Source organism: Nerophis lumbriciformis, linkage group LG14 (genome assembly GCF_033978685.3).
Source record: "Nerophis lumbriciformis linkage group LG14, RoL_Nlum_v2.1, whole genome shotgun sequence".
In the NCBI taxonomy this organism is placed as follows: Eukaryota; Metazoa; Chordata; class Actinopteri; order Syngnathiformes; family Syngnathidae; genus Nerophis; species Nerophis lumbriciformis.
Genome location: NC_084561.2, coordinates 23,091,039 through 23,104,939, shown reverse-complemented (window position 1 = coordinate 23,104,939; position 13,901 = coordinate 23,091,039). Strand labels below are relative to the sequence as shown.

At 40.1% G+C, this 13,901-nt stretch overlaps 1 protein-coding gene and 1 non-coding gene across 3 annotated transcripts in view; one reads left to right on the top strand and one right to left on the bottom strand.

Annotated features, from left to right (window-relative positions):
- hmcn1 (hemicentin 1) overlaps positions 1 to 13,901 on the top strand; it is a 282,829-nt gene that overhangs the window by 129,283 nt on the left and 139,645 nt on the right. For both annotated transcript variants that reach the window (XM_061975788.2, XM_061975787.2), the window contains exons 24-32: positions 330 to 581; positions 3,066 to 3,161; positions 3,307 to 3,501; positions 3,581 to 3,711; positions 8,476 to 8,623; positions 11,831 to 11,957; positions 12,051 to 12,205; positions 12,386 to 12,664; positions 12,768 to 13,049. In XM_061975788.2, the coding sequence (XP_061831772.2) occupies positions 330 to 581; positions 3,066 to 3,161; positions 3,307 to 3,501; positions 3,581 to 3,711; positions 8,476 to 8,623; positions 11,831 to 11,957; positions 12,051 to 12,205; positions 12,386 to 12,664; positions 12,768 to 13,049 (1,665 nt within the window). The remainder of the gene's footprint in view (positions 1 to 329; positions 582 to 3,065; positions 3,162 to 3,306; positions 3,502 to 3,580; positions 3,712 to 8,475; positions 8,624 to 11,830; positions 11,958 to 12,050; positions 12,206 to 12,385; positions 12,665 to 12,767; positions 13,050 to 13,901) is intronic.
- Positions 8,118 to 8,199, bottom strand: trnas-aga (transfer RNA serine (anticodon AGA)). The gene has a single exon. It is a non-coding gene; the product is annotated as a tRNA-Ser (tRNA).

Here is a 13,901-nt window from a genome sequence, read left to right as displayed (position 1 = left end):
CGAAATTTAAAATTGCACTTTACTGAGCTAACCCGGCCGTATTGGCATGTGTTGCAATGTTAAGATTTCATCATTGATATATAAACTATCAGACTGCGTGGTCGGTAGTAGTGGGTTTCAGTAGGCCTTTAAATTATATCTCACAGACACACTCCAAATTCTTGTATCAGGTCTTCCTAGAGTGGCAAAGGGCTTTTTCATGTTCTCTCCTTGCCAGGTGTCCCAGTAATATTGTGCAGATGCATCATACCTACTAAATAGTTTCTTTAAAAGGTTAGACAGATGACTCTAATACGTTTTGTTCTTGGCCTCTCTCATCTGCTCCTTAGTGCCCCCCAGTATCCAAGCTGGTCCCAAAGTTGTGAAGGTCCAGATGGGTCATCCTGTCGAGCTCCTATGTATAGTACAAGGGTTACCCAAGCCCAGCCTTGCCTGGACGAAAGATGACAGGAGGTACCCCGTGTCACCTGATGGTAGTCTGATTTTGGGACAAGTGGGGCTGGGTGATGAAGGAACCTACACTTGTACGGCATCCAACATTGCAGGCAAAGATGAAGCTCAAGTTCAACTATTAGTACAAGGTTGGTTTCATATCATAGAAGACCATGCTTGCCGAGCTGGAAATAAAGTACATTTTGGATACAATTTAGTATTATTATAATTCAATTACAATCCCTTGGTTTGAGAATCCCAAATAAATCCCTCCACAAATGTTCCATCTTATTTTGTGATTTTTTTTCCAGCCTAAAATGCCTGAATAGTTTTTTTTAGAAAGTTGCGCCAAAAACTGTGATGTTTTGAGGCGTATTGTATTTTAATAATATTGAATCAACTTGTGATTTTAGGAATTTGTTATCAATAGTTGTTGTGTTCCTTGTAAGCTTGACCTCAAAAATCAACTTGATTTTTGAGGTAAAGCGACTTTGGGTACTTAGAAAAGCGCTATATAAATCCCAGTTATTATTATTATTATTATTAAAAAGCACATGATTGCCAGAAAGATTGGAAAACAAAACACTATATTGATGTTTTAATCCTTTTATACCACAGAGACTTAAAAAATAGACCATGGAAGGCAGTAAAACCACATACAATACTCTGAGTTCATTGTCAAATTACTGTACTGGTTTGTTATTACTATTAATAGTAGGGATGTCCGATAATGGCTTTTTGCCGATATCTGATATTCCGATATTGTCCAACTCTTTAATTACCGATACCGATATCAACCGATACCGATATCAACCGATATATACAGTCGTGGAATTAACACATTATTATGCCTAATTTGGACAACCAGGTATGGTGAAGATAAGGTACGTTTAAAACATTTTTATAAAATAAAATAAGATAAATAAATAAAAAACATTTTCTTGAATAAAAAAGAAAGTAAAACAATATAAAAACAGTTACATAGAAATGAGGAATTAATGAAAATTATTCAAATTAACTGTTAAAGGTTAGTACTATTAGTGGACCAGCAGCACGCACAATCATGTGTGCTTACGGATTGTATCCCTTGCAGACTGTATTGATATATATTGATATATAATGTAGGAACCAGAATATTAATAACAGAAAGAAACAACCCTTTTGTGTGAATGAGTGTGAATGAGTGTAGATGGGGGAGGAAGGTTTTTTGGGTTGGTGCACTAATTGTAAGTGTATCTTGTGTTTTTTATGTTGATTTAATAAAAAGAAAAAAAACAAAAAACGATACCGTTAATAAAAAAAACAATACCGATAATTTCCGATATTACATTTTAACGCATTTATCGGCCGATAATATTGGCAGGCCGATATTATCGGACATCTCTAGTAATAATTAGTTAAATAATTACAGAAATAAACACCACCAAAAGTTTCCTTATTCTCATCTGTCTGTTCTGTCGTCCACAAGTTTCAGACATTCTCTGTTTAAGTTTTCAGCTGGAAATGTGTTTGCCCATCTTAAACATTCATTATTGTTCCAACACATTTACACCAGCACATAAAGAGCATTTGTAGAGATTTATAGCATAATTATTTTTGGTAAATGAGAGGCGATGAGAGATTTATCACACTTCAACACATCTAACATGTAAATGCTGCTTCTTTGCTAGGTCAGCATTGCAAATAAAATATGTTCTTCATTTCCTTACCTTAGACACGTAACATTCAAATAAATATTTAGATCCATGTAAACTAGTAAATAAATGTCAATACTACATCACCCAGAAGGACTTTGTGCCGTAGACAGGAATCGAAAGTATGTCTGAGCAGGACGACGACAATTGTGCCTTTTGAGCAATAAAGAGTTGGTGTATTGTTACAAGTTGCTCTATTTTCCCCGTTTACGCAAAAAACAAACATTTGTTTTGATTAGATAGTTGACGTGCGCATTCAGAGTCAATCAGAGACAAATTTGATTGTTGAAAATGACTCTGTTTGACAAAAATCTGCAGGGAAGTTGACGGTTTTATACAAAGTTGTGATGCTGCGCATAATTCACGGGCTTTGGTTGAATGTGTTTGATTTTGGGCAGCATGCGTCACAATCAGAAGATCTTGGGTTCGATCCCCAGGCTCCGGGTCTTTCTGTGTGGCGTTTGCATGTTCTACCCGTGACTGCGTGGGTTCCCTCCGGGTACTCCGGCTTCCTCCCACCTCCCAAAGACATGCACCTGGGGATAGGTTGATTGGCAACACTAAATTGGCCCTAGTGTGTGAATGTGATTGTGAATGTTGTCTGTCTATCTGTGTTGGCCCTGTGATGAGGTGGCGACTTGTCCAGGGTGTACCGCCCGAATGCAGCTGGGATAGGCTCCAGAACCCCCCACGACTACGAGAGGGACAAGCGGTAGAAAATGGTTGCATGGATGTTTAATTTGGCTAAATCCTGGAGGGACTGCCTATAGTACTAGTGCGCTATTCGGCACAGTAGGAGGCCATAACACTAGGAACAATTGATGCATATTTTAATGGCAATAATCTTATATTATGATGATGTAGAAATAGTTGTGGGATTACATAGAATACATTTTTTGTTTTTTAACTGTCCTTTATCATTAATTTGTCTATTTTCAGTTCCCCCAGTGGTTGAAGTCCTGGAGCCCCCATTCAATAGTCATCTGCAGGAGAGAGTTGCCAACCAACGTATTGCTTTCCCCTGCCCTGCAAAAGGTATAGCACTGTATCCTCCTCTGTTGCTTTCTCATTAACATAGGTTATTATTATTGTTGAACAGTTGAACAATGTTGCGGTAAATACTGTTGACTAAACAGTAATTCACAAGTACTATCGAAAAAAAATAAAAAAATTCTTTCAGGTCTTCCCAAGCCAGTAATTCGATGGTTGCGCAACGGTCAGGAGCTGACCGGTAACGAGCCCGGTGTGTCCATCATGGAGGATGGCACACTGTTGATTCTGGCATCTTTGTCCCCCCTGGACGACGGGGAGTATGTCTGTGCTGCCGCCAATGACGTCGGGTCCACTGAGAGGAAGTACCAGCTCAAAGTCAATGGTGATCAAGCAAATCATATCCTGAGTACAACTAAAATTGGTCTTGACTGCAGCTTCCGTGATAATGTGATGTTTCCCAGTGCCCCCAACTCTCCGTGACAGTGACACGTCAGGAAATATGTCCGTGGTTCAGAGCCAGCCTACCACTTTGGTCTGTGACATCACTGGAAGTCCAACCCCAGTTATCACCTGGTACAAACATGGAATTACTGTAAGTGAAATTAAACTGGATTCATACTGAAATATGTTAGCTAGTTCTGCACAGTTGTATCAGTTTCCTCTAGATACTGTATGTCCACTTACAGATCTGATCTACAAAAGTTTTGTGTGTATTAAAACACATGCAAACTTGATAGCGCTTGCAAAGCTAATCTACTAAGCTTGTGTGCAGAGCATACTTGCCAACCCTGAGACCTCCGATTTCGGGAGGTGGGGGGTGGGGGCGTGGTCGGTGGTGGGGCAGGGTGTGGTTGAGGGCGTGGTTAAGAGGGGAGGAGTATATTGACAGCTAGAATTCACCAAGTCAAGTATTTCATACATATACATATATATATATATATATATATATATATATATATATATATATATATATATATATATATATATATATATATATATATATATATATACATAAATATATATATATATATATATACATAAATATATATATATATATATATATATATATATATATATATATATATATATATATATATATATATATATATATATATATGAGAATCAGCACCTCCAAGTCCGAGTCCGTGGTTCTCGCCCGGAAAAGGGTGGAGTGCCATCTCCGGGTTGGGGAGGAGATCTTGCCCCAAGTGGAGGAATACAAGTACCTAGGAGTCTTGTTCACGAGTGAGGGAAGAGTGGATCGTGAGATCGACAGGCGGATCGGTGCGGCGTCTTCAGTAATGCGGACGCTGTATCGATCCGTTGTGGTGAAGAAGGAGCTGAGCCGGAAGGCAAAGCTCTCAATTTACCGGTCGATCTACGTTCCCATCCTCACCTATGATCATGAGCTTTGGGTTATGACCGAAAGGACAAGATCAAGGGTACAAGCGGCCGAAATGAGTTTCCTCCGCCGCGTGGCGGGGCTCTCCCTTAGAGATAAGGTGAGAAGCTCTGCCATCCGGGGGGAGCTCAAAGTAAAGCCGCTGCTCCTCCACATCGAGAGGAGCCAGATGAGGTGGTTCGGGCATCTGGTCAGGATGCCACCCGAACGCCTCCCCAGGGAGGTGTTTAGGGCACGTCCGACCGGTAGGAGGCCGCGGGGAAGACCCAGGACACGTTGGGAAGACTATGTCTCCCGGCTGGCCTGGGAACGCCTCGGGGTCCCACAGGAAGAGCTGGTCGAAGTCTGGGCTTCCCTGCTTAGGCAGCTGCCCCCGCGACCCGACCTCGGATAAGCGGAAGAAGATGGATGGATGGATATATATATATATATATATATATATATATATATATATATATATATATCCTGAAAATATGCAAACAAAACTGTGTTTAGATAATTGATACTTCAAACTTGCATAAATAAATATTAAGGAATATAACATAACTTGGCTTCTGAGAGCTTCAAAATGTAATGAATAAAATGCTAAAGTTGTTGATAAACAAGCAATTATTTTAATTATTAAATATGGTCATTTTAAACGAATTATTAGGATAATTTAAAATTAATTATTTCAAATATGTTTATTTTAATGTATAATTCTAATGCCTGGATGTAATAAGGAGTCAGAAAAAATACAATTAATTTTGATGTTTTTAGCAAAATAAAGTAAAAATGTATTTAGTTTATTTTATTTTATTATTAATAAATATATTTATTTGTAGGTAAGATAAACATAATAATACAATTTATCTCCAGTCTGGATGATGTATTTCTTGTCAGCTAGTTGTCCTCCCTTCGTGAAAAAAGGCTGTCCTCACTCAGGTCCGCATGGAGCTGGAGGGGGCGTGGCCTCCAGCTCCGGCTGAAAATCGGAAGATTTTCGGGAGAATATTTGTCCCGGGAGGTTTTCGGGAGAGGCACTGAATTTCGGCAGTCTCCCGGAAAATTCGGGAGGGTTGGCAAGTATGGTGCAGAGGATTGTGTCTTTAAAATGAGCAAAATAGGGAGCGCAATCCATTTAGCGTGTCTGTCTTTGTGTACATGCGGAATATATGCTGTTTATTAGAACACCCACAATAGTAGTAAGAAAAGATGCAAATATAATCATTTAGCTCTCACACTGTGATTTATCAAGGCTAAAACTGTTCTTCTGCCGCTGTTTTGCGTCTACATTTAGCACATTTTAAAAAGTGCATGAAAACTGCCACAGTTGCGCAGTTCAACTGTCATAAATAAAAATGAATAGACATATTGTCTATTCAGCAATATCATTTTATAATTTTATAACTGCTGGATGACTTGAGGGTATGATTAAAACTAATTAAATTGATTCGTTTTAGCGTCTGCTGGCCTTTTTTTTGTGTGTTAATTTTCTTCATGTATGACATATTATATCAATGAAAAAACGCAAAAAACATGCATTTTCATGCATTCCTGCATGCATTTATGGATAATTTCAGACGCACCATCACAACACTGCCGTCCCACAGAGCGCACATTCGGCTTACTAAAGATACTGTATATTCTGTTGTCTAGATTTCAATTCTATAGAATATCGCCCAGAGAAGATGGGTAATATTACAGGTAAAAGCCAGTAAATTAGAATATTTTGAAAAACTTGATTTATTTCAGTAATTGCATTCAAAAGGTGTAACTTGTACATTATATTTATTCATTGCACACAGACTGATGCATTCAAATGTTTATTTCATTTAATTTTGATAATTTGAAGTGGCAACAAATGAAAATCCAAAATTCCGTGTGTCACAAAATTAGAATATTACTTAAGGCTGATACAAAAAAGGGATTTTTAGAAATGTTGGCCAACTGAAAAGTATGAAAATGAAAAATATGAGCATGTACAATACTCAATACTTGGTTGGAGCTCCTTTTGCCTCAATTACTGCGTTAATGCGGCGTGGCATGGAGTCGATGAGTTTCTGGCACTGCTCAGGTGTTATGAGAGCCCAGGTTGCTCTGATAGTGGCCTTCAACTCTTCTGCGTTTTTGGGTCTGGCATTCTGCATCTTCCTTTTCACAATACCCCACAGATTTTCTATGGGGTAGGGGAGTTGGCGGGCCAATTTAGAACAGAAATACCATGGTCCGTAAACCAGGCACGGGTAGATTTTGCGCTGTGTGCAGGCGCCAAGTCCTGTTGGAACTTGAAATCTCCATCTCCATAGAGCAGGTCAGCAGCAGGAAGCATGAAGTGCTCTAAAACTTGCTGGTAGACGGCTGCGTTGACCCTGGATCTCAGGAAACAGAGTGGACCGACACCAGCAGATGACATGGCACCCCAAACCATCACTGATGGTGGAAACTTTACACTAGACTTCAGGCAACGTGGATCCTGTGCCTCTCCTGTCTTCCTCCAGACTCTGGGACCTCGATTTCCAAAGGAAATGCAAAATTTGCATGGTTGGGTGATGGTTAGGGGTGCCATGTCATCTGCTGGTGTCGGTCCACTCTGTTTCCTGAGATCCAGGGTCAACGCAGCCGTCTACCAGCAAGTTTTAGAGCACTTCATGCTTCCTGCTGCTGACCTGCTCTATGGAGATGGAGATTTCAAGTTCCAACAGGACTTGGCGCCTGCACACAGCGCAAAATCTACCCGTGCCTGGTTTACGGACCATGGTATTTCTGTTCTAAATTGGCCCGCCAACTCCCCTGACCTTAGCCCCATAGAAAATCTGTGGGGTATTGTGAAAAGGAAGATGCAGAATGCCAGACCCAAAAACGCAGAAGAGTTGAAGGCCACTATCAGAGCAACCTCGGCTCTCATAACACCTGAGCAGTGCCAGAAACTCATCGACTCCATGCCACGCCGCATTAACGCAGTAATTGAGGCAAAAGGAGCTCCAACCAAGTATTGAGTATTGTACATGCTCATATTTTTCATTTTCATACTTTTCAGTTGGCCAACATTTCTAAAAATCCCTTTTTTGTATTAGCCTAATGTAATATTCTAATTTTGTGACACACGGAATTTTGGATTTTCATTTGTTGCCACTTCAAATCATCAAAATTAAATGAAATAAACATTTGAATGCATCAGTCTGTGTGCAATGAATACATATAATGTACAAGTTACACCTTTTGAATGCAATTACTGAAATAAATCAAGTTTTTCAAAATATTCTAATTTACTGGCTTTTACCTGTATATAATGTGTGCTGCATATTCCACAACATAACAAAATAGCACAGGTTGGACTATTGGAGCAAATGACATCATGAATGTAGAGGTAAATGAGTCCACAACAACTGGTATAGTACACGCAAAATCCTTATCTAAATTGGGTGGTCTGTGCTATTTGTGCAATTGTAGTCCTAGCAGATCACCTGCAACACGCTCACTAATAGTAAATGCAATGTCATGGTTTGCACACGTTCCTGAGGTATTTTGATCTTAGTAGCTCAGAACCAATGTGTATTCCATTTGTTCACTGGGAGTATGTCATTAATTATCTTTAGAAGTTTGAAAAAGCAAATCGTTGTTGGCAGGATTCGAACCTGCGCGGGGAGACCCCAATGGATTTCTAGTCCATCGCCTTAACCGCTCGGCCACAACAACTTGTCATAGAGTGTTTCTTTATTGATCATGGACGGTGTCACTGGAGGTCTCTGCTGTCGCATACATGTATGTTGTGTCTGGGAAACTGACACCTGCTACTTCACCATGGCTTTACAAATGATTAGAAACAACTTTAGTCCAAGGTTTCTGAGAATGCCTTTGTTTAGATTACAAGCAAACTGAGATCAAGCATTTGTAACAAAATCCAACAATTATGTACTTGAAATGCTTTTCACTTGGTCATTCATGTTGTTATGTTAATACTTTGTTCAACAGGTAGTGACGAGTAACAGCATTCAGATTCTTGATATGGGGAAAAAGTTGAAACTACTGAAGGCAGCCAAAGCCGATGCTGGCAGCTACACCTGTAAAGCAATCAACATTGCTGGCAGCACAGAAAAATACTTCTTTGTGGATGTACTGGGTGAGTAAACACAAAGAGTGATTAGTGTGAATCTTATAGAAAAAGCTTGGGAAGTTTGAATGTGAGTGTGATGGACATATTTCCACATTCCAAAAAAAGAACTAGCTCTTCAATGGAATTTAAAGTTGATCATGATATGATTTCTTATTATAGGAGGGGGTCACAGTGCTTAGGTTGCATTGGTTAACATTGCTGCCTCTGAGGAAAAATATCCAGGTTGTGCTTTTGGTTTGGGACCCTCACTGTAAAGTTTTGCTCACTGGGTTCTCTTCATGTACTCCAGCCTCTACTCAAAGTTACTGTACCAAAAGGTTGTAAATTATATTGTTAATGATTTTCTGTCTCTACAGCCCTTTTACTTTACCTCAGTACCGTATTTTCCGCACTATAAGGCGCACCTAAAAACCTCCAATTTCCTCAAAAGCTGACAGTGCGCCTTATATATGGACCAATATTGAGCCACAACAGGTTTTGCAACTACGGTAAGCAGCCGCCCACTTAATTTTCCCCCTTCTACGGCTGCTTACCGTAGAAGAAGAAGTGCTTCTTCTACGGGGGAAAATGAAGTCGGCGGCTGCTTACCGTAGAAGAAGAAGTTCTTCTTCTACGGGGTAAAATGAAGTCTGCGGCTGCTTACCGTAGAACAGTGGTTCTTAACCTTGTTGGAGGTACCGAACCCCACCAGTTTCATATGCACATTCACCGAACCCTTCTTTAGTGAAAAATAAAATGTTGTATTTTTTCAAATTCAAGACAAAGTTGTATGTTTTTGGTAACACTTTAGTATGGGGAACATATTCTAAGTAACAAAGACTTAATTTAGAGTTATTTGGTTAGGGTTAGAGGGTTAGGGCCAGGGTTAGAGGGTTAGGGTGTTAATAAGGCCATGCCGAATAAGGCACTAATAAGTACTTAATAATGACTAGTTAAGAGCCAATATGTTACTAATTTGCATGTTAATAAGCAACTAATTAATGGTGAATATGTTCCCCATACTAAAGTGTTACCATGTTTTTTTACTGGTGCACAAAATGAACCGTACATGAACATCACCTTGTTCAAACAACAAAACCAACACAGTGCATAAACTGACAACAAATTGCACACCTGCAAATCAGTCTGACTTCTGCTGTTGCCGTATTCGTAATACGCCGATAGGGAGAAGTTTTTATATACACGATGAGTGTCTTGACCTCCGCCGAACCCCTGAGCCGGACTCACCGAACCCCTAAGGTTCGATCGAACACAGGTTAAGAACCACTGCCATAGAAGAAGAACTTCTTCTTCTACGGGGGAAAACATGAAGTCCCGTAGTTGCGAGACCTAAACTTTATGTTAAGACCCAAAAATGGCTCCTATTAAGAGACACAGTTACGACGCAGAGTTTAAACTCAAGGCGATCAGTCACGCAGTAGAACACGGGAATAGAGCAGCAGCGAGAGAATTTAACATTAACGAATCAATGGTGCAGAAGTGGAGGAAGCAACATGATGACCTGCGCCAAGTAAAGAAGACTAAACAGAGTTTCCAAAGGAACAAAGCGAGATGGCTACAGTTGGAGGACAAACTCGAACAGTGGGTTGTTGAACAGAGAGCAGTAAGTGGAAGTGTCAGTACAATCACTATTTGTTTTGTTGACATTCCCTTTAGCGCAGCTCCATCTAATGGATGCATAACGTAACCCCAGCCTCTACTGTAGCGTCTATTCTATGCGCCTTATAATGCGGTGTAACTTATATATGAACAAAGTTTTAAAATAGGCCATTCATTGAAGGTGCGCCTTATAGTGCGGAAAATACGGTACTAGGATTTTTTTGTGCGCCTTTGAACCGTGGGATCTTGGGCCAAAATTAAGTTCCAGGCCATTTTAGAGTCCCTTTCGGGAGGATAGTTCTCTGCACTTTTAGGGATGGTTTACAGTGCTAAACTAATCTGATTGGATGGAAAAATTTACATTGTGCTGTTAAATTAACTCCACAAAAAAAGCTTACCTTCTCGGTAGTATTAAATGTTTACTCAGGGCATTCAATCGATCACAACTGGACTGTTTAGGTTTGTCTTAGAATACATTTCTCTCATTAGATTGGTCACATCTAGATTTCAAGTTGAACTCCTACAGTAGTTCAAGGTTGTTAGACCTAGATTGGTCGATCTTGTCTGGTCAGAGACAAAATCTGACCAATCTAACTAATGAAGCCTGCTCGAATGAGAGGCCAAACATCTAAGACTTCTAACCAGCCCTGAAGAGGGAACAAGGTGGCATTAAATTTAACTAATTAACAATGTGGAACAGGTGTGCAGGCACAACAAGGAACAGAAAATAAAGGTGCGTTCAAACAGAGATCAAACAGAAAATACTGACAAAACAAGAGCACCAGGACAGGAAGTGATTCTAAACACAGAAAAATAACGAGCATAGTCCAAACTGCCATGAGGGATCATAAAATACATGCTCCAACGTTAGCGTTACATCGTGCTATTGTTACTTGAGCTAGGTGTGAAGCCATGCTACTACCTACAAAATGTGCTGTTTGCTCACCAACCATCATTTCTTCAACGTGTGTACACCAGGGCTATTCAACTGGCGCATAGAAGCCACGTCCGGCAGGGGAATGACACCATTCCAGCCCACGGGTTCAGTTGAAAACTTGGGAGACAAATATTTTTGCAACAAATTCTAACAAACACTAGTGTGCTCCCGTTGTATAGACGAACTTGGACCACTGTAAACACATTGGCAGATTCTTGCATTGACATTTTAACTTTACCAGCAAGCGTAGAACGCTGGGGTCCAAACTTAGGATTTACGTAACTGAGGCGTTCCTCAAGGCACCCCTTTAAGTCCTCTCCTTTTTGGCAGTTAACTTTTTTTTTCCCAATGTGATTTATGTAACAATGGTGTTTCTGAAGCTTGTTTACATCAGATGCTGTCAGTAGTCATCTGTTTAACTTCTTTAGTTATACTAGTAGTGTTCTTCAAGGTTCCAATTTAGGTCCTCTATTTTTCATCATTTGGGCTATTCAACTGGTGGTCCAGAAGTTCAGTTAAAAAACTTGTGAGACTCACATTGAAAACATTCAAGTGCTGTCATAGAGATGATCTTTAACTAGCTTTTTTGCAGAAGGTCCTTAAAAACAGCAGAGCGCTCAGTAGAGAAAAAGGAATGGATCGTTTAATTTAATAAAAACACTTTCTCTGTGCCACAGTCCCACCGACCATTGCAGAGTCAGATTCTCCACAAGATATGTCAGGAATCCTCAAACAGGAGATCATGTTGGAGTGCAAAGTGCAAGGAGTACCATTCCCGACAATCCAGTGGTACAAGGACAGAAAGTCAGTGCCGTCTGAAGAGGATGATCTTGGTTCAGAAGCCCTTACTATATGTCTTTTTTAATGTTCACTTATTTTCTCCTGTTTAATTTTTAGACTGATATTTCTTGGGGATCCTAATCTGGAAGTCACCAACAAAGGCCAAATTTTAAGAATAAAGAGTGCCCGTCTAGGTGACCAGGCCAGGTACCAATGTAGTGTCATGAATACAGCTGGCAAACAGTCCAAGGATTTCAATCTCAGCGTGTATGGTGAGTGGAGATATATCAAGTGCCTCAGGTTTTTTCAACTCTTTTGGGTTTTATTTCAGGGTTTTTTAAGAGAAATTCATAGGCTTTAACTAACCAAATAATGTCATGAAAGGGTCCACAAAACAACAAATTCAACACCACAAGTTCTGGATTGTTATTGTTTTTGTACTTGTGTTCAAGTTCCCCCAACCATCAAAGGTGGTAACCAAACAACAGAAGTTACCAACTTGCTGGACACGGTGGTAACACTAGAGTGTGAGGCACGGGGGGTACCACTTCCTACCATCACCTGGTTCCGAAAAGGAGAGGCCATCCTGTCTAGCCGCCAGTCTCAGTATGTAGAGCAAGGCCGTTACCTAAAAATTCCTCGGGTGCAGGCGCCTGACGCAGGCCAGTACACCTGCAAGGTGACCAGTGTGGCTGGTTTTGCTGAGAAGAACTTTGAGCTTGATGTCTACCGTAAGAGTCTGATATCATTTATAGTCATCTAGTTTTTTGGTTTAATAAAACTGAACACTGCAGAGTCTCATTCTCCTGTTCTGTTCTGTTTATATCTCCTAAGTGCCTCCTTCAATAGCAGGGTTGGAGAGTGGGCCCACTGAAAAAAAGGTGGTCCTCAGTAAGCCTCTCCTCCTGGAGTGTGAGGCAGGTGGTTACCCTCCGCCTTCCCTTACCTGGTTGAAGGATGGAGTTCCTGTCCGCGATGGAGAGAGTGTCCGTGTGCTTGATCAAGGAAGGAAAATAGAAATCCTGTCAGCCATGGTGTCAGACTCTGGTCGTTACGTTTGTGTAGCAACCAGCATCGCCGGAGAGACGGAGGTCAAGTACGATGTCAGAGTTTTGGGTATGTGCACATTCCTGCATGGGCTTGTACTGTACTATACATATATTGTCCATAAACAACTATTTTACTTTTATTTATGTTTATGTACGATAATCAAATATGCACCAGTAAACAACTTTTCACTCTGTAATCATTTTCCCAACATGTAAAGAACCAATCCCACATCTTCACTTCCTTGTTTACATTGAAAGAGAATCATCCGTTCACTCCTTTATTACTCATCATTCACTTAACAACACAAATCATCGCTCTTAACAGTTACCCTATGTTTTACGTGCAATGTGTTGGAACATAAACATAAAAATTACAAATGTGCACAAAAATGTCTGGAACTTGTCAACGACAGAGCAGACAGCAGACAATAAGTGGGATTTATTTTACAAACTGTACACGCAAGTGTGTAAATTGGTCAAATGTGTTAACATGCCAGCAAATGGTGCACACTGTTGGTTGAATTTGCTTTAAAAACGTTTTGTTTAAGATGCAAATAAAGCACATTTTGTTAGATTTGTTAAAAGCCGGTACTTTTTGGGGTTAGGGTTACAAAAAATCACTTAAAATATTTATTAGAAATGTATAAAATCAAACTAGGATGTAACGTTAATGAATAATATGTGTAATGTTTTGGTGTTTGTCTGGACCCCAAGATGCAGAGATGTCAGGCACGTGCAGAAAATAAGTCCTTTTTTGTTAGGGAAAAGACAGGTAATACAAAAAAACAGACTAAACATGAGTAAAGGGCAATGCGCACAAAGCAAAATGATCCAGCCCTGTCTTCTGGAAGCATCCTGATTGGCAACCAAGGACAAGTGTGGCCTGATTCTCAATCAGGGACAAGTAAGGGAGCCAGCG